Genomic DNA, 25,635 nt, shown 5'->3' with positions numbered 1-25,635 from the left:
ATTCCTACTCCCCCAAATCCCCTCACCTCCAGTAAGGGCGTGCCACTCCAAGGCTCACCTGGAAGCTCTAGGTGAGCCAAACACCTGCAATCTGAGGCAGAATGTGACTTCAGTCTACTTCCTAACCAGTCTCGTGGCCTGGGCAAGGGAGCCCTGCAAGAGGCCCACACGACAGCCTCCAAGCAATGCAGGGGACAGTAGCCTAGGGACAGGGCTGGACTCAGGCCTCACTGAGAGACCAGTGCCCGAGCAACAGGCTCCCAGCCCCCTATCAGGTCCAGCTCTTGCTCCACCCTCCAGCATCCAGACCACACCCACCACCCAGAGCCTGGACAGCCAGCCCAGACACAAAGCTCCTGGTCCCCAGTTCCACTCTGTCCCCTGCAGCCCTATCCTGCCATGTCTGGGCCCAGATCCTTGAACTGGCTTCAAAGGCCAGAGTGGATGGAGCTGCCCAGAGGCATGAAGGTCTCAGCCAAGGTCAAGTCTTCTGCACCCAGAGAACGGAGGTGATGGTGGGCCAGACCCAGGGCAGAAAGGCAAGGGTGAGTGCTGGGCTTTGTGGGGGCTCTCCCCACCCACTAGGGAGATTTAACGTGCTCATCTCCAAGGCCTTGTGATAAGAAGGAAGTAGGGCAGAGACAGCCTCTGGTACCCCGAGGTCATAACACAACAGGCACCCTACCCAGCCTCCCAGCAGGTCCTCCACCTCAGACCGAGGTTAGAGCAGCGTCTCCTTCTAAAAAATGCTGGCCTCCTCCACCCTGCCAACCTTCCAGGTGACCTTTACACTCAGCCACCCTGCCAACCTTCCAGGTGACCTTTACACTCAGCGTTCCAACCACTGACCTCCCAGAGGGTCCAGCAACCCAGGTTTGCCTTGGCCCTGGGCACAGCTTTCTCTCTGCTCCACCCTCTAGCTTCTCACAAAGTGCAGCACCAAACATGGACCACAACCCCAACACTGGTCAGAGCATGATGACCCTGAGCAGGTCTGTCCCACGGCCTTGAGACCCCTACCACCACGGCTACTCATTGAAAGGAGGGGTAACCTTGGTCCAGTTCATGGCCCCAGGATATTTAGTGTTCACAGTGAAAAGACGGACACCTAAGGCCAACAGTGCCAGCCACTGCCCTGCATTTCACTGGAACTGCAGAGTCAAGCGGGGAGGGAACTTTCTTCCCCAGAACAGGCCCTGCTTTTCCAGAAGATCCAGCTGAAGTACACCAACCTCGGATTTCCCAGTCCCTCTCTGTAGGGTCTGCCCTGGATACTGGGTCCCAGACACCTGCATCTAGTCTGAAGGGTTGTCGTGCCATCTAGTGGTCTCTTAGAGAATCGTACTCCATTCCTTTTCATACCTTCAGCGACCTGAAAGAGGACAGCGAGGTAGGTAGGAGCAATGCAAGGTCAGGCTGTGACCTGGAAGTCCCTTTACCTTCCCTGTAGCCTCTATTCAATCCAGGGGCCTGCTATCAGTGTTCAGAGACAGGCCTCGGGAGCTCACTGCCAGGACCTGGACGATGCAGATTCTGGTCCCAGTAAGGTAAACTTGACCCTGACCATTAAACTCTCCAGCCCTGTCAGCTAGTTAAACAGGGATAGAAAAGCAGCATTAAGCCATGTAGAGGGGCACACATCTATAATCCCAGATACTCTGGAGGATTGCAAATTGCAGTCTAGCCTGGGCAGTTTAGCAACTTAGTAAGAACTTGTCTTAAAATAAGAGCTGGGGATTATAGCTTAGTGAAAAGGCCCCGAGTTAAATTATCAGTACTGACTGCAAAAAAAAAAAAAAAAAAAAAGGGAGGTCATAGGAAGGAAGAGGAGACTAGATGGGGATCTGAGCATACTGTGTGGGTGATCATGGGGAGGGTCAAGGGGTCCTCTGGGTCCAGGCAAGAGTAAACACACCACTTCAACTGCAATGACCCTGGTGGACAGGAGCCATGCAGCCCCAGCCTACTGTCTCCCCTTGGAGTTCTCACATCCTGGGCTGATGGTAATTTCTTGGGGCCATGTTGTCCATGAGAGAATTTTCCTTGACATTCTTACTATCTCTCTGATTCTTAAATAAAAAATGTGAGGAGCAAGTGTCCAGAGTGTCATCTGGGAGGGAGACAAATGGTCTGCTACCACCTGTGTGCTGAAGCCATGCAGTCATGCTGGGGACAAAGCCCTTATGGGCTGTGCCTTCCTCTCCCTGAGTCTCAGGCACTGGAAGGAGAATGGCTAGGAGGACCTCATAGGCACAGACCTACCCAGCACCCTCTGGGCCACACTCTGTTCCCAGGATCAAGCCCCCAGCCCGTTCTGCTCTCCACAGCTGGGGAGTAGAGGGACGGGCACCCAGCTCTGGCTGGCCTATGTCTACTTTCTGGGAGTGGAGGACCTGCAGCCCTGTCTTTTGGCCCTGGGATGCGGTGGTCTCTTTCCAGGCTACCCCACCCCTCGCTCAGCCCCTAGTGGATCCATCCTTCTGGCTGTGAATCCAGGGGCACCTGACAGCCTGAGACATCTTCAGAGTCCTATGGACCTTGGCCTCAGACATCTCTCCAAATTCTGCTGACACCTCAAACAGCAGCTCTGGGGGCTTGAACAGAATAGAACCCCAGTGAGTACACAAGGCCTGTCTCCCACCTTCTCAAAAGAAGTGGGGACCTTGAGCATCAAAGCCACTGTGAGGAAGCAGGAGTGCCCCAGTTCAGGCCCGGAGCTCTGCAGGTAATGCCGAGTCTCCACACCAGTGGTAAATCCCAGCTTCTCCTCTTCTCCCTCCTGAGCGTCCCCTGGACATGAGCCAAGGAGAGGCAAGGGAGATGAGGGTAGCCCCTCCTCTCATTCCAGGCTCCCCAAGGCCATCTGGGTGTCATGGCAACATGAGCAGGAAGCGGCTGCTATAGCAACTGGCGTCCAGGGAGGTGTGTTGCCTAGCAACAGGGACCACAGCTCTCCCCCACCACATTCTGGACAGCCACACTTTCCACAGTGTGACTACACTTCCAGCATCCAGCCAGTGCCCAGTGCTTCTCTCCTATGCAGATATCCCAGAACCCCTTGCACACTCCCACCCAGGACACCCACTGCAGGGCACTCAGTAGACGTTAGCATATCTGGCCCCATATATAAGGAGCCCACCAGGTCCTGGACTCTTCTCTCTTCTGCGAGACCTAACCTCACAGGGTATCCAGCTCACAGCCACATGGCAAGGACTATGGAGGAGGTGAGGAAGGTTTTGGGGGAGGGGACATGTTAAGAACTGGCTCAGAGACAGCAATCTTCCAGACAGGGCACAGCATGAGGAAAGGTAGATTTACCAGGAATATGGGGCTCCCTTGTGGAGAAAGGAGGTGGCAGGAGGAAGCAGTACATCCAAGGTGCCCTGGGCACTTCCTCATAGCCACTGAGTGACCACAGCCCCGCCTGCACCCTGTAGGAGTACCTGAAGAACTTACCCAGCAGCTTATCTTCATGATCACTACTATCATCATTATTATTAAAGAGTCACAGAACTTCCTGGACACTGTGAGGCATCTAGCTGGCCTGAGAGGAACAGAGCATAAGCCAAAGCTACTATTCTGCCCCATCCCCCAATACCAGCCGCTCTAGGCCTTTGACTGTGTTCTCCTCACACCCAGCCATGGCCTCTTCACCTCAGAGGCCTTCTTGGCTCCATCTCTGAGCCAAGCACATTCTAGGCCCAGGGTACTTCTAACCTGTCCCCGAGGGGCTATAGAGACAGCCACATGACAGTTCAGGGACAGCTCAAGGGTAGCTGAGGCAAGCTCCAGACTTATTGCATGGGTCCCCAGTCACACAGCCCATTGCTATAAGGTGCACAGATGCCACTCAGTCCCTGGAAGCCTGTAGGGACCTCTTGTGCTAGGTCATGTGTGGTTGGTGCGGACTGTGCGTCCCCTCCTCTGTCACCAAGACCCAGGAGCCCCTGCTATATATCCACATCACATGATGAAGAAAACGGGAGGGAGGTCATCTGCAAGCAAGAGACCATAAGCAGAGGTGATGCTGGGTATGAACCAGGGTGAGCAGTAGTTCGGGCTGGCTGGGGCTGGCTTGTGCTCTGGTGTCCATTAACAGGTACAGCAGGTCAGCGGGTATCAGTGAGAGCTGTTGCAGAAAAGCCCCCAGACTCTCCTTCCGTTCCAGACCTCGGGGCTGCAGCACAAGGCATGGCCTTGCAGTGAGAGGCCTTCTTCCTTCCAGAGGCCCGGCTTCCTACAGTCAACCGGAACAGGCAACAAAAGATGCCCTGCCCCAACCCACTGTGTCCCTAAACAAGAACAGAATAAGAAAATGGGACAGAATGAGAGCAGAACAGGAGGCACTTGAGTAATGGAAGACATAGCTCAGCAATTAGAAATATAACGGCTGACATTCAAAGTACACTTTTAGAAAACATAGACACACTGTTATGCACTGGATAATGACATTTTGGCTAACAACAGACCACATTGTAGACGAGTTGTCCAATAAGATTATAATGAAGAGAGGTGGGGCATAGCTCATTGGCAGAGTGCTTTGCCTGTTACACACTCAGCCCTGGATTCAATCCCTAGTCCTGAAAGGGAGAAAAAGCAAGATATAATAGTGCTGAAGTTTCCCGTCAATTAGTGGTGGTGTAGCAAACAGGACTTCACAGCACATTTCTCGTGTGCTTATGACACAAGTGTAAACAGACCTACTACACTGCCAGCCACATAGAAGTCCAGTGCATTCATCAGGTGCCACTCAGAATAATGGACAAGGGTAATAAATGACCATGGCCCTGGGTGATGCTTGTACATCCCCTATACTACACTTTTGTTGTTGTTTGAGCGTATGTGCCTTCTACTTGTTAAAAAAAATTTTACTGTAATACAGCATGCCATATTGCACCAGCAGCCTTCAAACATCTCACGTTTATTGAACTTCTTGACTGCATCATTTTCTCTTGTGTTTGATTTCACTTTGTATTGTTTTGTTCATCATTACCCTAGAAACAATAGGCTATGCTCCCCACATCCACACGTTCGCACACATCCACACATGCACATACACGTATACAAAGTGTGATCAACATATAGTGAATATTTAAATTTTAAAAAAGTTATTGTAGCAAAAGGCACATTTCCAGTCACCCTCCTCAAGATCTTCCCCCTCACTCTGAAGGTACTTACCCCACAGTTCTTGCCTCTTTCTGAGGTAGTTCTGGAAATCCTCTTTGAGCATCTTTATGAAGTGTGATTAAAAAAAATTATAGTGAATGAGGCTGCCGAGGACCATCCGCAGAAAGACAGCCACATAAAAACATGACACTGTGTCCTCGTCTACCCTATTTGCCAAATCTGGCACCCTGCTACTTCTGGCTCTTCCCCAAAGTCAAAAATGACCATGAAAGATAAACATTTTGAATCCATTCAGACACTGAGGCAGCCACAAAAGTTCGACTAAAGACACTCCCAAAAGAGAAGTTCCAGAAATGATTGAGAAAGTGCAAGAAACGAGGAGTATTTTGGAAGGGATTAATACTGATGTGTTTCATTGTAATAAAAATTTAAAAATTATTCCCATGTCACAAACCACTCCAAAACTTATCAGTGAAAACTGCAATTTAACCCAGGGCTCTAAGATAGGCGGTTCATAGCTTGGCAGACCCTGGAGGCAGATTCTCAGGGCCCTGGCTGGGCTTGTCCACTGCCTTCAGACAGCAGGAGCTCAGGTGAGACACACTACAGAGGGGTCTGGGCCCTGAGGCAGATGAGACTGATGGCTATTTCTGCTAGCACCTGGTTTCCTGAGCCTCACTACAGAAGATACTCACTGAGGGTGCTACTCCACAGACGCAGGGGACTGAGGACAATAGGGTCTCAGGGACTCAGGGGCAGTGAGGACAGAGCCATAATGGGAGGGGCCCCAGCTTGGTTCCTACCCCAGCCCTGGCCCATTGTGACCTCCCTGGCTGCACGTGGGCCTTTGTGACTGTCACTTGCGGTACACCTGTGAGCGAGCATGACACCAAAGCACCCTCAGTAAGAGGGTGGCAGGTCAGCCAGGCCAGAGCCTGGACCTGGGGTCAGAAGAGGTTACAGGGAAGGATGGAGGGGCCCAAAACTCTGGGGCCCTGTGGCCACTCTCACCCCCAGTGTCCCCCAGCCCCAGCCTCGAGCAGCCATGGAGGATGCCTCGATCAGCCATGCCCAGGATTTGTAAGATGGCCCTGCCTGGTCCCCCAGCCATCTGTTCATTCACTGGAGTCTTCAAGGATTTTCCAAGCTCCAGGGCCAAAGGGTGGGGGGCCCAGAGCAGGAGGCAAGGCCTCTTTTCTATCCAGTGAAGAAGAGGAGATGCAGCAGCAGAGAGCAAGAGAGCCAGGGAGGCCAAGACCAGGAGAAATGGAGGTGGGGATGGGGTGGGGCTGGCACCTCCACTCAGGGTCGAAGCAAGGGCCACCCAGGCAGGGGACATCCCCCAGCTCAGTGCCTAGACTCTGCCCCTGCCCCACCCTACCACCAGGAGGAGGGGCCTCAGTTTCACCCAGGGCAGCATGCCCCCAGCTCCAGAGAGGGCAGCTGGGGTCTGCAAAACCATCCTTTCTCCAGCTGGATCAGAAGAATCACAGCCTGGTGAGTGTACCTTTGCTAGCTAGAGGCTCCAGGCTGTTCCACACTGCCCAGGCCTCTGTCTCTTCTCTAAGCCTCAACCCTAGCCCACCTCCCATTTCCTACCTGAGAAATGGCCATGACAGTGACCCTATCTCCATCTCCAACCCCAGAAAAGGCAGAATCAGGACCTCCGGGAGCAACTGGGGGCAATGCTGAGGCCAGGGCAGCAGTTTCTGCACCTATGTCCTGAGCACTCCAGCTGTTCAGCCCTGGCCTGGGTAAGTGCCAGCTGCAGCTCTGAGACCCCATGCAGCCTCACCCCTGCCCCCACAGCCACAGGCCTCAGGCCTCAGGCTCCTGCTGACCTGGGGCTCTCTGGCAGTCCCCTGAGTCAGCCAGCACCCGGCCCCCAGAGGAAAGGGCTCCTGTACAGCTGCTGCGGCATGAACTGTGCAGGGGAGAGGAGGCCTTCGTGCAGCAATCTCAGGTGGGCCTGGCAGGGGCTGGGGTTGGGCCCAGGGAGGGGCTATCTGAGCCAATACCGCGCCTCTCCTGATCCAGAATGAGCTGCAACAGATCAGACTGTCCTTTGAGAAGAAGAAGATGGCCATCACAGAGGTACCCAACCAGCCCAAGGCGTGAAGGGGCACAAGGGGGCCCTATCTGGGTCTACTCCTTGTGCATGACCCCACTTTCTCCACCCCCAGGTGTGGGATGGCGTGGCAGAGGTACACATGGCCCTCAACAACCAGGCCACTGGGCTCCTGGTAGGTCCCCAAAGGAGACACTCAAGAATGATGAATCAGGGGAAGATGGGAAAGGCTGGAAGTGAGAAAATGGGGAGGTGGGGAGGTGGTTGGGGGAGAGTGCATGACTTACCTTCTCTGTCCTCCAGAACCTCAAGAAGGACATTCGGGGTGTGCTAGACCAAATGGAGGACATTCAGCTGGAGATTCTGGGGTGATGTGGGGGCCCAAGACCCAACTGAGCCACAACAGGATGGAGGGACCAACCTCTGAACCCCCAGTTTCACAGTATGAGGTGGTACCAGGCTGGGGTGGGGACATGATCCTGATGTGCCCCATCCCCCACCCTAGGGATCGGGCCCAGTGTCGCAGCCAGGCCAGGAAAGAGCAGCAGATGGCGTGCATGGCAGTGAGTCCCCCACCCCACGCCTTCTCCTAGTCTGGACCTAGCTCCACCCTGGGGACCCTGCTGTGGGTTGGTCTCAGGGCAGGAACCATACCCCACTCCTGACCAGAGTCATCCTGGAAAGTAGTTCCTGGGGAGGGTGGAGTAGGGTCTCAGCTGATTGGGCCCCAGGCTGAGGACCTCTACCCTCTGCCACAGCCCTCAGCACAGGCTCTGACATGGTCCCCTCCCCAACAGAAAGGGAGGCCACAGCTGGGATGTTCCAAGGGCTTCAAGGACCAGCTCTGGTAGGTCACTTTGCGGGCAGAGCCCATTCTCCAGTATCATCCCCACAGTGCCCCCTCCCCCTGACCACCGCCACCCACAGGCTGCTGGCCCTGAGGCTGCTGCTGGGTACCCTGCTAGCCTGCACTGCTGCCTACGTGTACGTGGTGGACCCTGCGCCCTTTGAGGGGCTGGTGCCGCCCCTGCTGAGCCGAGCCACAGTCTGGAAGCTCCGGGCCCTGATGGGCCCCTTCCTGCGTCTCGAGGTGGATGACTTCCTGCCCTTCTAGGCTGGAGGCCCAGTAGCCCCAACGAGGAGGAGGTCAGGCTGCCGGCGCTGCCCCAGGTGTCCAGTAGCCACGCCGGCTCCTGCCCATGGCACTGCCAAGCACCATCCCTGCCAGAAGCTGTGAAGGGTGGAGGCGGGGTCTGTCCTGAGGGCTGGACCTGTGACTGGACATATAGTCATGACACGTTTGGCATGTGAGCTTGTTTCCAAGGAAACCAATGTGGGGGCAAATGTTTTGACACTTCCAAGGTACTGTCAGTCTGATAGAGAGGTCTCTTAGGGCAAGGCCCCTGTCTGACCTCCAGCATCAGTGCTGGCTCCCCTTTCTCACACTCATCTATCTGGCTGCTGTGGGTGGCCTCCCACAAGGGACTTTGAACTGAGGGTGTCACAGGAAGGACTCCCCTAAAAGACATTATTCTAGCAAGGACCAGGGTTCTCAGTTGCCAGAGTCTTCAACAATACCCTCACCCTGTCACCATTCCCAGGGCTACTGCCCCCTCTTCAACCCAGGGTCCCTGTCCAGCTAGCCTCTTGGCACTGCCCAAGGCTCAGACAAGGGGACCACATTGTTGAACAGAGCCATGGAGGTAAACACCAAAAAGTTTTATTTTGGGGAAATCAATTGGCAGAGGGAACACCTCAGAACAATAGAGAATAGCTTTGTGGCTCTCTTGTCCCAAAATGGGAGAGACCTATTGCCCACAGTGGGCCCTGGGACATGATCCGAGGGGGCAGGAAGAGGGCAGCAGAGCTCCATCCTGCTCTGCCCTGGGGGCCTTCAGGCCTTGCAGGCTGGGATACTGCAGGGCTGTGGGCTTCAGAGCCCTCAAGTTCCCAGGGGCATCATCCCTGGATGCAAACAGCCCAGGTGGGGCTAGAGAAGAGCTGGGATGGGAACCCATGGGTGGGGTGGGCAAGGGGCTCAGCCAGATGGGCTGAGGCCTATGGCCCACAAGGCTGGTGGCTCCAGGTTAAGGCATCTGTTCCTGTGCTGGGAGTAGGGTAGGGAGAGTGCAGTGATGGCAGGAGCAACCTGAGACCCCCACCCCAGCCCAACCCACAGAGGCCGGGGTCCCCAAGAGGAAGTAGTTTAAAGTGCTTGGTGGGGCAGGAAAGCTGGGGTGAAGGTCATGCTGGTCCCAGAGGGGTTTCCACCCCCTGCAGCAGGTGGGAGACTTCCTGAGGTCACCTAGACACAGGGTCACGGGCCCTGGCAGGCTGGAGTCAATCAGAACATGGCTGGTGGAGAGGGGACCCCCTGCCCACACCCAATCTGCCTCAGGGTCCATAGCAGCTTGGCTTCCTGGGTCCCCAGTTGGGCTATCCAGGGCCTCAGAGCTGCCCGCTTGGCAATTGGCTAGGGCCCCGAGAGGCTGGGGAAAAGACTGGATGCGGCCGAGTGCAGGCGGCACATGGTCCCGCGGGGGGGTACCCCAGAGGCTGGGCTCCAGGGGGCCCGCAGCGGTGGGCGGTCCTCAGGGAGGCCAAGGTGGCACAGGTGCAGGCTGGGGGTCCCCCTGGGCTGGCCACGCCGCCCCCATCCACGGCTACAGGTGCCTATTCGCCCCCTGTGGGCCACGGGGTCCAAAGAGAGAAGTAGAAAGGTGGAGGTCAGCATAGGGCAGAGATGCTGGATCCAAGGCTCTAGGTACCTCCTCCCTCTGGGTCCCTGAGCTCCCATTCCACCAGCCCTGCCCAGGTTCAGCCCCAAAGATCTAAGGGCTCTTTGGACTCCCCAGTATATCCCAGGCATGTCAGTGACTTGTAGAAAATAGAACTCCTGGAAGGAGTGCACCCTTATTCCATCTTCTCCAAGCCCTTGGGGAGGGCCCAGATCCAGGCTTTCCCCACACACCTAGGTAGTGCCAACAGTGACTTGTACCAGGGTACAGACTGGAAGAAACTCACACTTGCCAGTCAAAAGCCTACCACTGGTACCTGGACTTGGCATCAGTCAGAGGAAATACCCTAAAGAACATTCTGCCCTGTGCCAGCCAGCCACCCCTTTCCTAATAACCCCAACTCCCTGGGGCCCCTGCACCCGCAGCCCTGGCTTTGTCCAAGGAAAGGATCAGAATGAATTTTTCTTTTTTTAATAAAATTATAGATATATAGATGTAAATATAAAAACATAAAACAGACACAATGCAAGCAGACGCTGCCATGTGCTTAATCTCAGGTCCCTGATGCCAGAGGAAGCACAGACCCCTTTCTCCAATGTGCTTTCCACATGGCACTGGCCAGGCCAGGGCCGGGGACTTCATATGCCTTGGGGTGGGGATGCTCCAGTTTGACAGGGAGAGCCTGAGGGCTGGGGACAGGGCTCCAGGTCTCACTGGCTCTCTGGCGTGGTGTCTGGTCTGCATGCCTGCTCTCATATCCTCTGACCCCACAAGAGCATAAAGCAGAAGTTAAGGCTTCAATGAAAGGGACAGTGGCAGCCGAGCAAACACACTGGACATGGCACGGCAGCACAGCAAACAGACATGGGGACACAAGCCCACAGGCCAGGCAAGATGGAACACACGGAGTGGAACCCCACCACAGGTGGCTGCCTGTCTGTCTGGCTGTCCACCCATCCATCACAACCCAAAGCAGGGCAGAACTGCAGAAGCATCAGCCTTGACAAGCTGTAAACTGCCAGCCAGCTGGGGAAAGGCAATGTGTTAGGGGCAGCTGGGAGGGCAGGCCCCCACCTGACTCATCTATAACGTGAAGTGGGTAGGCCAGGAGGATTGCTGGAGCCTGGCCTAGGCAACAAGGGTGACAGGGTGATGAGGTTGAGCTTGGCCAATGGGGGAAGCAATCTGGGTCCCCCTCGGTGCCCCAGCAGGCACAGACACACAGGCCCACACTCTGGCAACCCTAGGCCCAGCTTTGCCCTGGGACTCAACTTCCTGGTAAGATGAGTGGACGGACTGGCAGAGGGCGCTGGGACAAGCTTGTGGAGGCGTGGCTCTCTCTCCTGCTGATGTGTCCACACCAGGCTTGGGCGGTGGCCTTTCCCTGGGGCAGAGAAGTTGGTGGGGGGAAGAGGGAACCACCATGGGGTCCTGGTCCCTGTGGCGCCATGGCAGACAGGTGGTGGTCAGTTCTCACACCGAGATCTCGTACGTTGTCCCACCCACGCCGGACACCTTCTTAACCAGCGTGTGCCGGGCAGGGCTGGTGGAGGGCCCTTGGGGGCCAGCAGCAGGCCCCAACCAGGCCAGGCCTGGGGACTGCCCGTTAAGCTTACTTGGGGGGGTCTTCAGCTGAGGGTGGTCCCTGCATTAAAACAAGCACATACACGCACAGACACAGTGAACATGGGACGGTGGTGTGACAGGACACATACAGACGTGGCCTAGAGCTGTGTCCTGGAACCTGGGTTGTACTGTCACAGGACAAATGTCATCAGACATTTTGGGTCTCTCGATCTCTTACACCTGGCATTGGCCTGAGAACAGGGTGGCCAAGTGGACATTAAACTAATAAGCCCTAAGCCTAAGCCCTAGCCTAGGCTGGGAATTCTAGTGCTAACGCTGTTTGGTCCCTCTCTACCCATCTTAGGAGATTGAGGGGCTTCCCTTCTGCCCTCTGGCCTGCCCGTGCTGACCAGATCTTGCTGCTTAAGCATCCTTATGTGCAGAAGCTCCTGTATTCCTTTTATCATAGCCGCCTCCTAAATCTCAAGAAGCCAGCCAGGCCATAGCATGGGGCTTGCTCTGGTCCAGGCTGCACTCCACAGCCTCCTTGTGGCCTAGGGATCTGGTCAGGGATCTCTTCCAGGGCCTTGTCTACCAACAGGAAACAACTGAGCCTTTGCTCAAGGCAGTGGGGTCCTGGATGAGGCAGTGCCAGGTTGGTGCCATGAGCTGCCCAGCATGAACATTTGTCCTACACAGTACTCAACCCTCCCACTTGGACCTGGCCCTGTGAGACAGCCTCAGTAAAAACCACTGGGAAGCCGTTTTTCCCATATGGAAGCAGGGAAGCCCCCATTTCCTGGGTAGGTTGTTCCACTATGATATATCCTCAGCCTCACCCTCCTGGGGCTACACCACAGCAGATTCAAGGAGAACCCCAAGCAGACCCAGCAAGGTCAGAGCCCACTACCCAAAAGAGACCCATGCTGTGGTATGGCACCAGTTCCAGAGAAAAATATCCATGGGCCTTTCCATGGGGTGGGTCTGTGCCAGTTCTGACACACCGAGATGTTGCACTCAAGGCACAAATTCTCATCTCCTCACACACACACATAGTGTGCCCAGGGGAATTCTTTATGGATGACAACTAAAGGATCTTTGAAGCAAGATGAAGCCATTTCTCCCTGCCTGGTCCCCACAGCCACCACATGGAGTACTAGGCCAAGAGGGTCCCCAAGGCATTTGAACAATGCCCTGCTCAGGGAGCCCACCCACACCGCCAACACCCACCTCTGCACAGCCAGCGAGGGCGTCCGTTCTGGGAGGTCCGTGTGAATGAAGGCGACAGCTTTGGGGCCCACATAGGAGGGCGAGTGGGGAGTGCCAGGTGGAGAGGGCAGGCCTTGGCGAGCAGGTGACCTGTGTGACCCACTGCCTGGCCGGGGCCCTGGGCCACTGCTGCTGGCTTGGTCTGTCTGCAGGGAGGAAGAGGATGTCCGCGGTGCCCGGCTCACAGAGCTGCTTAATGAGGACAGGGATGTCTGCAGGGCAGGATTGCGGGCACCACCAAAGCCAGGCCCAGCCACAAGATCGTCTCTGGAGCCATAGTGCAGCATGGGGCCGCGGCTGCCCTCAGAGAGCATGCTGGCCTGCTGCAGGCTGTAGGAGCTGGGTGCGTCATAGACACCTGAGTCACCAAAGAGGGAGTCAGCCTGGGAGCGCAGCAGCCGCTCTCGCTCCTCCCTGTCCTTGCGCTCCTGGATGGAGGCCATGATGGTCCGAGACAGGTTGTCATAGCGCACAGGTGAGGGCTCCCGAGGCCGGGGGCTCAATACAGGACTGAAGCTGCGGGGTGGGGGCCGTGGTGGGTCACCTCCCACCCCAGGGTGCAAGTAGGGTGATCGGTAGCTGGCTATACCAACTGAGGGGTGCGCTGGACACGCATGGCTACTAGGTGAGCCAGGGTTAAGCAGGCTATCATAGGACAAGCTGCCGTTTCGGTTGGGTAGAGCATGGGGGGCAAAGAGGCTGCGATGGGGTGTGGGGGGCCCACCCTCAGACTGCAGGGGCTGCAGGGCCACATGGTCCCCACCCCGCCTGCTGGCAGCCTTGAGGCTCAGGGAGCGCAAAGCACCGGAGAAGGCATCAGTGGCACTAAGCGGCGGGGACGGCGGGTAGTTTGTATGCGGGCCATGGTCAGGGAGGTCCAAGCTGGGCTCAGAGACAAAGTCCAGGCTGTGGGTGCTGTCATCTGCCAGGGTCAAGGAGTCAGGACCTGACATGGGGACCTGTGTAGAGAGAGAGAACTGGCTATTGCACACCTACTACCCCCCAGCCTGCAGCCACCAATGCAATGACCACGTAGAAGCCAGAACTCTGGGGATACAGCCCTACTGCCAGGTGTGCCTAAAACATGGTCTGAGATATTCTTCATGCCTGACCACCACTCCCGTTCTCATGCCCACTGTGAAAGAAGGGAATGGGGCCAGTATAATGATCCAGGAGACTATCTCCCAAGGCAAGGCTGTATGAGATCTGCCACTGTCCCAATTCCCAAGAGGGACCACATAGGTCACACTGACCCTGGGCCCAAAGGCATAAGGGTTCTACAGCGCTAAGCGGAGCTGCTGCTACAGACACAGGGTTGTGCCCATGGAGTCTACCCAACCAGGAGCCATCTGCTCCAGGCAGTGTCAGACACAGGGAGGATGGGCTTCTTCCTATCCTCTTCCAGCAGATGACTTGGATGGAGACGAGCCACAGGAATCTCAAATCCCAAAGGGGATGAGGGTAAATATGGCCAGGATATACTTAGCCAGCTAGTTTGAATTCCCTGTGGGACTATGGTCAGTCTTGGTAAGGAGCTGACCCAGGGAGGGCACCTAGGTGCCCATTCTCAACCAGAGATGACCCTCTATCTGTGGGGCAGGGCCACTATATCCACCAGGAGTGGACTCTCAGCCAGGAAGTCCTCGATTCACTATACACCCAGTGGCCCCAACTGCAAGGGGTAAGAAAACAGATCGAGGAACAAGTTCTGGCAGTGGAACTGATCAGGATTTACAGGGCCTGCCCTTGGTGGTCCTCAAAGACAGCAGGCAGCCTGTTGTGTAGGCTGCCCAGTGCTGCCAGCTGCTCCACAGTGATGGACAGCAGAGCATTTAATTCACAGAAAATTAATGTGCTTTCCCAAACAAATTTCAAATTCTTCAGAAGTCTTCCCGTGGGCCACAAAGAGTGACTAATGGGGGAATTCCAGGCATGCTGACAGACTGCTCCTGGGGGCAGCCACCCACCTGCACTATGGACAATGCCAACCAAAGGACAGAGATTCCCAGTTGGGTCTGTAAGTGTCAGCCCCTTACCCCCTGCTCCCTTCCAATAGACCTCAGGTCAGGTGCTCAAAGGATGGGGTCCTGTGGGCATTCACGTGGCCAAAGGACAGCCTTCTCAGGAAAGGGAAAGGGTGGGTGGAGGGCCACTTCGGACAGGTCTTACCTGCTCACTAGGCCCACAAAATGGTGTCTTTGGACCGGTGGGGAAGGCTGGCCGGAATTTGTACATGGCAGGTGTTGGGGGACTGGTCCTCTGTACTGACAGGGAACTCTCTGGGAAGAAAGGCCACTATCAGAATGGGATCAGATAAAGATCAGACCATGTCCCTTCCCAGCTTGACTGCTCCATCTCACCAGCACTGCCAGGTCGTGGGGTCTTCAGATCACTTCCAAAGCTGCTGGTTTCCATCTTTGGAGGCAATGGGGGCCCCAGATCCAATGGCTTCTCATCCAGCCTATCCAGGCTGCCTTTGGACTGGGGGATCAGGGTTAGTGGGGAGGGGTCACTTGGATGAGGGGTAGTACTTAACTTCCCTTTCTGAAACCCTGGGACCATACCCCAGAACTAGCCCAGTTCTTCCCCGTCTACCTATTCTGGGTCCCTCCTTCCTCTGCCTGCTTCCCTGCTCCATGGATCCAATTCCAATCCCCTCTCCATATCAGTCCAAGCCCCCACCTTGCTGCGGCCAAGGCCTGCCTTCAGCCCATTGTCGCTAAGCTTGACCTTGAGCGGTGCGGCATGCTCCAGGAGTTCAGGCCGAAGGAAGGGTGGCTTCAGGTTCACGGAGAGTGCCAGCTGCGGTGGTTCCACCACATACCTGCACCAGGGCACAGGGGTGAATATCCAGGTAACCCAGCTGCGAACGTACAGGAAGGGCAGAACCAGTCCCACTTGATGAGGGCAGAAAGGGCCTGGGCTGAGGATTTGAGGCCCACCCCACAGGTCCCTTTAACCCCATCCATGTCGGGCCTCACCGGGGTGCCAAGGGGCTGCACAGCACATGCTCCACGTTCCCATAGCAGCCTCGAGTGAAGGGGTTCACACCCCCACGGAACTTTCCAGTCACCTGTGAACACAGGACCCTCAGCCAGCCTAGCCACCCAGGGTCCAGGCTAGAGAAGGCAAGAGGACAGACAAAGGATTCTGGGATTTCTCTAGAGTGGTCGATTGTGGGAGGCAGATTGGACAGAGTCAGCATACGGCAGCCTCTAACCCAGGTCACCCCCACATATCGCCACAGGGAGCTGCAGAATTTCCAGGCTGAGTGGCTGGTGGCAACAGCTTCCACAGCAAGGACCATGCCAGGGTACCCCAAGCCCCACCCTCTGCAGTGGCGCATGCCACCCCACCCTAAGGCTCTGCAGGCCCTGCCCCATGGAGTCTGCACCTGCTCGTTGGTGGTGCGCCCCCGAGTGACCAGCACCACATGGAAACCAGTGAGGCCGATGACAGGAATGAAGAAGAGGCCAGCCACACACATGACAGCCATGCTGGCCCGTTAAGGCCAATGGCTGCAGGTGTGGACAGACAGATCTCAACATGCTGGCAATATAGCAGGTGCCTGTGTACAAATACTACCCCCTCTACCCATCTAGAGAAGCTTATTCGCTCACTGGGATCCCCAGGTAGCTGACCAACCCCATGGAGCCTCAACTCCTCCTGAGATACATGTGCCTTTGAGACGAAGGATACGTGATGGTGGTGTGGGCAGCTCCAAGCCCCTCAGCATGGTTTAGCACATAGACCAGACCAAAGGCCACAACGCCCACCATGTGTGCACTGAGTGACAGCAGGAACAAGAAGAAGTAACGGTAGTTGCGGCGTCCAATGCAGTTGTTGACCCAGGGGCAGTGGTGGTCAAAGTCCTGAGCAGAGGCAGTGTGTCAGGATGCATGATGGATGGGACTGGGTATGGGGCCTAGTTAGTGGGGGCACAGGGCAGTGGGGCGATCACCTCTACACAGTTGTCGCAGACGCTGCAGTGTGAGCAACGTGGTGGGCGGTAGAAGTGGCACGTGGCACACCACTTCATGCGGACCTGGATGCCCCGCACGTCTACGTTCTTGTACAGCGGGGCCCGGAAGTCGTCCTCCTTGTCTTCGTCCTCGTCCGCTGCAGATCAGGACCCAGGTGGAGTGGCGAAGAGACATGAAGGTGACTTCCCTAGCATGAGGGTCCGTTCCCCAATCTCTGCTTAACCCATTGACTAGGAACCTTCAAGTCTCTCTAAGTTCGTCACTCATGCTCTAGTAAAAATGAGCTGCCCCATCATAGGGCCATACCTCTGGGGAAGACACCAGGGTCCATAAAGGTAGCCATGCTGAAATTGGCCAGGACAAAGAGGAAAATGATGCCATTGTAGACAGGAACAGCTGGAGATACAGCTCTTGTCAACCACGGGCACCTGCAATTGATAGCCAGGCAGAGATCTGGGTTTGGGGGTGTGCAGGGTACAGCTAGGAAATGCAGCTATATGTGTGTAGGCTGGGTCTGCCCAGCCAACAACGGCGTTTGAGAGTTGTCATAGGTCTCCTGGGACCATCAATCCCTTACCCCGTGACTCCCTGCATGCTATTTCTGATCCCAGCAACCTCACCGGTAGCTCTCTAGAACACAATTCAAGGTGAGGAACCTAAGGTTCAAGAGAGGCCCATCAGGAATGGTATTGCACGCCTGTAAGCCCAGCAGTCAGGAAGCTGAGGCAGAAGGACTGCTGTGAGTTCAAGGCCAGCCTGGGCTACAACATGAGTTCAAGGCCAGCCTGAACTGCACAGTGAAACCCTGACTCAAAAAATAAAAAAGAGCGAAAGAAAGAGATTAAAAAAAAAAAAAAAGATAAGAGAAAGAAAGAAACTCATCAGCCTAGGGTCACTATAGAAAAGTGGCCCAAAGCTAACCAAGTACATACTTCTACCCCAGCCACAACTTTTCTAGATTCTCCTGTCCTGGGTTGGTAGGGGATAGGAGATGTAGGCAGGAAGTGAGAGCCCAGTACAGGAAATAAGCTTACAGCACCCATATGCTGTGATGGATTGAGGCCAGTGACTCACCTGGGCAACTCAGGTCACCCGGACCTCACCCAGACCTGTCCTCAGCCTGGAAGGGTTCCCTGACTAGGAAGACTCCAGAGTCTAGGGCGTGCAGCTCAACGTCTGGACACAAAAGCACAGGGAATAGCCCTCTGCTCTTCCCTGAAGGGTACAACTCTACCCCAGCAGCGCCTTCTTTTTAGTTTGTTTGTCACCTTACTCTCCAGATGGCAGCACAGAACACTTGAAGGCACTGGAAAAGCACAAGGTCCCCCAGCACCTCCTCCTCCAGCACTTGGCTCCAAGACTGCCTACCCCCTCTTCCGGGAAGCCTTCCAAGACTCCTGGCTAACCTCCATAGCCTTCTTAGAAGGGTCTGGTCTTGCACATGTCCCTGATGCACACCTGCCTCAGCCCTCATGTGACCTGACAAGAGTCTCCTCTACAGAGATCCCTCAGCCTCACGCTTCCCAGCCCTGACTCTGCAATGGGGTCCCTGAGCCAACCCGTTCAGCTCCCTGTCTCTCCTGCTGGATCCCTGCACCCAGCTGCTGTGACACATGCGGAGGCATGCAGGCGGTTCACTCCCTCCCATACTCAGGCCTTCTGTGCAGTTGAGGGCCAGAGGAGGTCCCCATGGGAGGCCTGACCAGGAGAGTGGAAAGATAGTGACCACCAGCAGGGCCAGAGGAGTCCATGGCCCTGTGCCATCCCTACGCACACTGGCCACACGGTGCGCCCCCGCCTGCCTTGGCCAGGAGCCAGCCCCGCCACCTCGGCAACCACCTCCATGGCAGCAGAACTATTTTTAGTGGAAAGCAAAAGGCTATTTAAGGATTCTGCTTCCCACGGCAGTACCCTCTGTGGGGCCGAGAACCATGAATTACCCCTTCCTCTTCTCCACAGCCTGGCATGGATGCAGTGTGAGGACTTGGGCCATGACCATAAGGGTCCTTCTTCCTGCTGGACCTTTTGCCATCATCCTTGTCCTGGTGGCATGGTCATTCACCCACCACATGCCTTCCTTCCATGTTTTCCACCCCTGCCTGGCATACACATGGCATTCAAAACGCCTGTGACTTCTAATCCAACACCATTCAGCAAGGCAACAGTGGGCCTCTCAGGAATGGTCAGCCTGGCAGGGTATGGTGTGAGACACAGTCCCAAATGCCAGAGAGGATGGGCTTGACAGGTAGGGGACAGACATGCTCCAAGTGAACTGCCCCAGCCCTCCAGGGAAAGATGGGGCACCTCGGAGCCCACTAGATAATGAGAACCTTCATTATAGTGTCACCTGGAATGACTAGCTACGTGACCTAGGCAAAGTGAAAACGTGGGCCCCTTGTTAAAAATCCAGAATTTTAAGACCATGAAAACAGAATATTAGATCCTCATGGTGTCTGTGGAGGCCGCCTGTAGGGAAAGGGAGGTGCATCCCAAGATGGGTTGCAAATGGGGTAGATAGGTACACAGACATAGATGGGCGGGGGAGTGGAGGGCAGGAGGACATGTGGGGAGATCAGGCACAGGCTCCATTCTTGCATCCAAGGCCAGTCTGCACGGTACAACCTACCACAGGTGGAACAGCAGCTGTCCTCCCATGTTTTAGGCAGGGAGAGGAGGGTTAGAAGCCTGGGGTCCATTCTGTGTTCCAGCTGGGCTCTGCCTCTTGGCCATTACTTGATTAGTCTCAGGGTGTGCTCACCTGAACCTCACACTGACCCAAGCTCCCCACTAACAGATCATAGTGTACTTCTGAGCCTTGAAGGGCTAGACAGCAGCCCTGAGTGAGATGCCCAGGGATGGGTGGAGGCAGTCACCATGCAGTAATAGGGCCACACTTGGGAATTAGCATCTGATGGGGCAGCGCTTGTGCTGAGGTGCTGGGTAGCCTCTGTTTAGTGTGGGCATTTCCTGCCTAAGTGACTGGGAGGGCCCACAGGGGCCTGGCTGGATTCAGAAGGGTCTAAGGAGGTACAGGTTTTGTGATTTGGACCTGGGCCACTGCTCTCCCATAATCTCCAGCCCTCAGAATGGAACTAGACTCAGAACCATGCATTTGTCATCCTCCATGTGCTATCGTAGGGGTGTTCAAGCCCTGACCCCACCTAAGTGGGTGCAGGCCCACCAGCCAACCTATGAAGGCCCAGGCAAGACTCAAAACTCAGAAAACACGTGCATTAGGCAGAGGATGAGACAAATGTACACACTGGCACGTGCACAGACATGCACATGTGAACACATAAACATGCTACAAGAAACACAAGTATATGTGTGCACACATGCACAGACATGAGTACACAAGCTAGATACATGTACATTCAAGGTCAGAGGCATCCACAGACACATACATGTGTACATATGCATGGATGAAGATAAACACACCACATGAACATAACTACACATTCTGTTCATATGGACATACATGAACGCATATGCACAGGCATATTCCTCTCACCTGGTCCCCAATCCTTTCTAACTCTAGTCCCACTACCCCTCTGCCCCCCATGTCTGGGTTCACACTGCTCCCTGAGAAAGAGTAAATATGAGAACACATGAGGACCCTTGAGAACATACAAGGATGTGGAAGGACACATGAAGACCAGAGAAGACACATGAGAGCATGCAAAGATGCACAAGGATACACAAGGACACACAAGGACACGTGAGCTCAGGGCAAGACCCAGCAGGCAAGAGTGCTCAATCCAAGTACATGTCAGTACTACCTCATTTGAGCAAGTTCCTCTGCCTGCTAGGATGACACCCCACAACTGCCTAGGCCTGAGGTGTATGCCAGGCTGCCCCTTCCCTAGCTGGCTTCAGGAGGCCCCTGCTTGAGCCTGGAGCCTGGAGAGGAGTATCAGAAGGACAGGAAGACTGAGGGCCTCAGGCCAGGGTGGGGCATCTGGCCTTCTATGAGGCAGGCACCAGCCAATTACTTCCTTATGATGCCCTCCAGCCTGGTTCAACTTGTGCTATGGCCAAGGCAGAGTGCTGGAGAGGGCTTGCTCTGAGTCCCCAAGTGTTTCTCCTGGTCCAACTCTACCTCCTCAGTGGCAGGGACCTAGACACCACATAAGACCCTACCATGTGCTCCACCCAGGTGGAGGTTCCAAGTCCCTCCAGGACCAACAGGGACACACCACCCAGGCAAGAAGGTGGCTTTAGGGGCAGAAAGTCTGCCACAGCTAAATATGGAATGGAAAATTTTAACTCAGATAGATGCTTTAATTTAAATTAGGTTTTTCATTAAAACTGTGAGAGTGGCACTGGCCCATGCGGGTATCCAGGCCCCACAGGTCAGCAACCACTCTACCTTGGTCATTCTAGGCAGGGCCTCTAGGTTCTGAAGCACCTGCACCCACTTTTTTGATCCCCTCAGACACTTGACAGGTGGGGAAACAGGCTTAGAAGGTCAGGGATGCTGTAGATGGTCATATATGATGTGTCCCAGTAGGGAACACTGGCTTCCCGAGATCCCTGTCTCTAGAGTGTCAGTCAGCACTACTTAGCCCTCCCCTACTCCACCCCTGCACTGTGGCTGGCTTGGACCCAAACCTGCAGTCTATTGTTCTGAGCTGAGGTGTCAAGCATGAAGAGGGCTCAAGCTCATTTGAGGACTATCCTTATATACCTCAGACAGACATAAGACAGCTCAACACAGCTCTGGAATTGGTGGCCTGACCAAGCAGCCCCTGGCCCCTTGGCGTGCACGGGGTCCTCATCCTTCTGCAAAGTGGTTCTAGGGAAAAGGAGTGGTGAGGCCCGGCATGGAGGCCTTCAGACCTCTCCTAGCACCTGACCCAGCCTGGCGTACACAGCAAGAAGGATTTCTGGGGCTGGTGATACAGCTCAGAGGAACAGCACCTACCTGGCAAGCGTGAAATCTTTACCTTGAGTACCAATACCAAAAATAAAAAAAAGAATTATCTAGGGGCCAGGGTAAACAAACCCCACCAGGACTGCCAAAAAGCTTCTTGGAAAGAGCTCAAAGAATCTGCCTCATAGGATGTGCCCATCCTTAGAGAGGGTATACCCCACATCAGGCTTCCTCCCTCCACTGGAGCCTCTCCTGCAGAGACATTGGAGTGTCCTGTTAGCCCCATTCCCCCTTCATGAGCAGACTATGAGGGAGGTGGCCCTAGTTCTCCAGGCCTCAAGCTCCCTACTCTATAATGAAACCAGCAACCACTGCCCTGAAGGAGGCAACTCATATTTACTGAGTGTGGCGAGGATGTGGTAGCTACTCAGATTCAGTAAAGTCTGAGGAGCAAACGCAGAATAGAGCCCGGTGTAGGCTCCTAGGGCAGGGTGTGGAGCTGCTCCCCTTCCAAGGTTCCTGTTTGAGACATAGTGGGCCTGTGCCCAGACAGGTGGTAGAAGAGGGGCATAAGGGACAAGAGGCCTGTCCCAACAAAGACATCCACCCAGCACAGAGCTGCCTAGAACCCCACCAACACAGGAGTGATACTCACGGCCTGCCCTCAAACAGCTCCTTGGAGATCTTTATCAATCCTCAGGTCCTCAGTCATCTAGAATAGCCCAGCTGTGCCAGAATGGGACAGGTTAGGGCCCCAGTGGCCAGTTAGCTCTGGAAATGTGGCCGTATAGTCACCATATTCCCTGTCCCGAAGGAACAGGCCTTGCTTCAAAGCCTCACTAGATGGCTGCTTGGACCTAAAAGCAATGGAGTCCTCATCCTACCACAGGGATATACATGGTAATGTCTTCTAAGTGCAGTCATCTGGAGTCAGAAGGGACCACACACAGATTGGGGCACCAGGGAACAGTACAGCTCAAGAGCACCACTGTTGATGATTCTAAAATTCTAGCTTCAAGAATATTGTGGGAAGGACCAGGGATTTAGCTCAGCGGCATAAATGCCTGCCTGGCAAATGGCAAATACACGGTTGTGAGTTCAATTCCTGGTACCAAAATGAAAAAAAAAAAAAAAAAAAAAAAAAAAAAGAATGGTGTGGGAGCCTAATATGGTGGCTCAGGGCTGCAATTCCAGCATTTGGAAGGCTGAGGCAGCAGGATTACCACAAGTTTGAGGCCAGACTGGACTACATAGTGAGTTTAAAGGCCAGTTTGAACTCCACAGTAAGACCCTGTCTCAAGATGACAACAAAATAGTGTGGGACCCAGTGCTAGTTTGGCTGCACCTATGCACAGTGGCAGCAGCCCCAGAAGTCAATACCTGGCGCTGCACTGAATTACCAATACAATAACATAAACTGACCCTCTGAAATGATGGGCAGTGATGGCTGGGAATATAGCTCAGTGGCTCAACACCTGCCTAGCAAGTGCAAAGTTGTGAGTTTGATGACTAGCACCAAAAAAAAAAAAAAAAAAAAGAGAGAGAGAGAGAGAGAGAAAGAAAGAAATTATGGGCAAGTGACCCACAAGCACAGCTACAGAATGGCCTATGTGCAGGAAAGGTGATGCCAGGGTGTGCCAGGGTTCAGAGGATGGGGGCAGGGGCCACCAAGGGTAGGGGACTGGTTTTCATTACAACTTTTTTCCTTCATTTCACAAGTTCTCCATAGAGAACATATCTTAGTTTTAAAGTTACAACAAAAAAACACCAAGTTGCACTTGAGGAGTGAGAACCTAAAACAGGCACATCCCAGCCTTTGTGGGGACTGGACTGAGCTGAATCCTACCCTCAGGTGGTGGTGGACTTGGCTCCCAAACTCGCCTACCACCAGCCCCTCTCTATCCCACAACCAGCAGCATCTGAGTGACAAGAACACACTGGCTTTCCAGAGCCAGAAATAAGACCGTCCACACAGGCCTTTTTTAAACATCTCTTGGCAGCCTGCAGCATCCACCCAGCCCCAGCCTCCAGGTAGGGCCTCTCCCGCCTCCACAGGCACCCAATTCAGACTCACCACACACACCACTGCCATCTCCCTTACAAAGGTAAATGGCACCAGACCAATCCTGCCCACCCTATGCTCACTCACACTCAGAGGCTTTCCCATCTGGAAATAGGTGGCCATCTTTCTGGACACCTGGGCCACATCAAGATCTCAGACTTGTGGAAGAGGGTGAGTTGTAAAAGATCCTCAAACTGAAGCCTAGAACCCCTAATCCTTCATGCTGAAGGATCTGCAGGATGACACCAGAACCATGGAGGGAGGTCAGCAAACCACTCCAGGTTGCGAGTCAACCTGTGCCTAAGGTGAAGTTGAGGCTGGAGTCATCTGGTGCCCTGCTGATGAGAGCACACCCGTTCTGCAACTGGAATCCTGGCCTGTCTCTAAGGCGTGACCTGCCCTACCCCTTCCAACTTCGATGATCACCAGGATCTTCGAGATAACAAGGCCAAAGGAAGACAGAGAACCCTGCCAGGTCAGGGTCAGCAGCATGTGGCAGCAGGGGTAGGCATGTGGCAACTGCGCCAGGCCACACCTACGCCGGAACAACTTGGCACTGGACTACAGTGGGCAGCTGGGAGGGGATCAAAGGAGGGCCCACCGCTCATCGCTGGTAGAGTTAGGAGTTCTGGGTGACAGGGTCCCCTGGTTAGCACGTGGGAGAGAAGGGCTGTAGCCACACGCTGGGACTGACTGGCACAGAGGCGTCCAGCCAGCACTACTGCCCCCCAGGATTCACCTATCCCTGGTGCCCCAGGACACAAGCACTCCACGCTGCAGCCCCTTTCCTCAGGGCTGACGTTCGCCCTTCTTGCCCCACCCCACTTCTGCCCCGCCCCGTCCCGTCCAGCCCACCAGCAGTTGCCCCTTGCCCAGCGGGCCGCACCAGGCCAGCTTCCCGCTGCCACCAGGACTCTGGGCGCGGCGCCGACTCACGTGAACACGAAGAAGAGGGTGCTGGAGCCCACCAGCAGCGCGGCGGCCGTGGCCACCGGGATGTACTTGGCGGGTTTGAGGCGCGTCCCGGGGCTGCGGGGCATCCTGGGCGCCGCGCCGCGGCATCCCTCCCCGGGGCCGGGCGGGCGGGCCGGCCGGGGTCAGGCCGGGGTCGGGCGGGCGGCCAGGCGCGCGCAGGACCCGCGGCGGCGGCAGCGGCGGCGGCGGCGGCGGCGGCGGCGGCGGCGGCAGCGGCGGTGGTGGCGGCGGCAAAGGAAATCCCACCCCACGGGCGGCGGCGGCGGCGCGCTGATGTCAGCGCGCCCCTTAAGGTGGACTGGGCAGCCGGAAAGGGGGGCGGGGGAAGGGGGCGGCGCGCCGGGCCGGCTGGCCCCCTCCTCAGCCCCGCCCGCGGCCCCCACGCACGCGCCCTCCGACCTTCGGGACCGCGGAGGGGCGGGACGGCGCCTGCCTCCCGGTCCGGGCCGCAGACCCTGGCCTGGTGCCTTCTGGGCCTGTTTGTGCAGATATTTCCCTACACAGCTTCTGCTCCTAAATACTGCCGGGCCGGGCCTTGGGCCAGGCAGTCCCGAAGCAGGCTGACGACCTCGCTTCGCGATATTCCCGGGTGGGGCGAGACTGTTTCCGTCTGCAGCCTGACGGTCACGAGGGTCGGGTGGGGGTTGTGACGCTGCAGGGGCAGAGTGGTTATCTACTGTGCCCACCTCACAGCCCTCGGGGCACTGAGCTGGACAGAACTCTGCTAGCAGGCCACGGGTCCCTCTGCGTCGTCGCCGTTTGTGTGAGCTGAACCCGGGGCGCCTCCCTGAGGCAGGGTGGCCCCTTGGGAGCGCCTCAACCTGGGATAGGTCAGGTGCGCAGGCCCACGTACTGCAGGAAATCCCACCCGCCAGCGCCGTGGCCACCACTGCTTAAGGTGGACTGGTACCTGAGGCCGTCTGAGGACACTTGCGATGTGAGCGGGTCAGCGGGCACCTGCACTGGCTTCTTCT

General features: G+C 55.7%; 2 protein-coding genes across 5 annotated transcripts; one reads left to right on the top strand and one right to left on the bottom strand.

The window, feature by feature from the left end:
* The first annotated feature begins 5,809 nt into the window (after positions 1-5,809).
* Positions 5,810-8,562, top strand: Ccdc188 (coiled-coil domain containing 188). 2 transcript variants are annotated; one of them, XM_063226121.1, is made up of 10 exons: positions 5,813-6,399; positions 6,601-6,624; positions 6,774-6,881; positions 6,986-7,090; positions 7,165-7,221; positions 7,311-7,370; positions 7,499-7,563; positions 7,701-7,758; positions 7,993-8,042; positions 8,123-8,560. In XM_063226121.1, the coding sequence occupies exons 1-10, from the start codon at positions 6,097-6,099 to the stop codon at positions 8,307-8,309; spliced, it is 1,017 nt and encodes a 338-aa protein (XP_063082191.1). In that variant the 5' UTR covers positions 5,813-6,096; the 3' UTR covers positions 8,310-8,560. The 2 variants fall into 2 exon arrangements, with proteins under 2 accessions (XP_012997134.2, XP_063082191.1); XM_013141680.3 differs by having other exon boundaries at positions 5,810-6,624; positions 8,123-8,562.
* A 337-nt stretch (positions 8,563-8,899) lies between these two features.
* On the bottom strand, positions 8,900-25,480 carry Zdhhc8 (zinc finger DHHC-type palmitoyltransferase 8). Of its 3 annotated transcripts, none has more exons than XM_063226116.1 (11): positions 25,348-25,480; positions 17,058-17,179; positions 16,730-16,887; positions 16,468-16,640; positions 16,163-16,265; positions 15,750-15,841; positions 15,451-15,592; positions 15,129-15,249; positions 14,938-15,047; positions 12,730-13,727; positions 8,900-9,879 (listed from the first exon to the last, which is right to left on the bottom strand). In XM_063226116.1, the coding sequence occupies exons 2-11, from the start codon at positions 17,092-17,094 to the stop codon at positions 9,669-9,671; spliced, it is 2,145 nt and encodes a 714-aa protein (XP_063082186.1). In that variant the 5' UTR covers positions 17,095-17,179; positions 25,348-25,480; the 3' UTR covers positions 8,900-9,668. The 3 variants fall into 3 exon arrangements, with proteins under 3 accessions (XP_063082186.1, XP_063082185.1, XP_023416436.2); XM_063226115.1 differs by lacking the exon at positions 25,348-25,480 and adding an exon at positions 24,623-24,809; XM_023560668.2 differs by lacking the exons at positions 8,900-9,879; positions 25,348-25,480 and adding exons at positions 10,389-11,578; positions 24,623-24,806.
* Positions 25,481-25,635: the final 155 nt, after the last annotated feature.

The sequence above is a fragment of the Cavia porcellus genome, unplaced genomic scaffold (assembly GCF_034190915.1).
Source record: "Cavia porcellus strain 051 isolate PalLab524CR breed Dunkin Hartley unplaced genomic scaffold, mCavPor4.1 scaffold_16, whole genome shotgun sequence".
NCBI lineage: Eukaryota > Metazoa > Chordata > Mammalia > Rodentia > Caviidae > Cavia > Cavia porcellus.
This window is presented reverse-complemented; position numbering and strand designations above follow the sequence as displayed.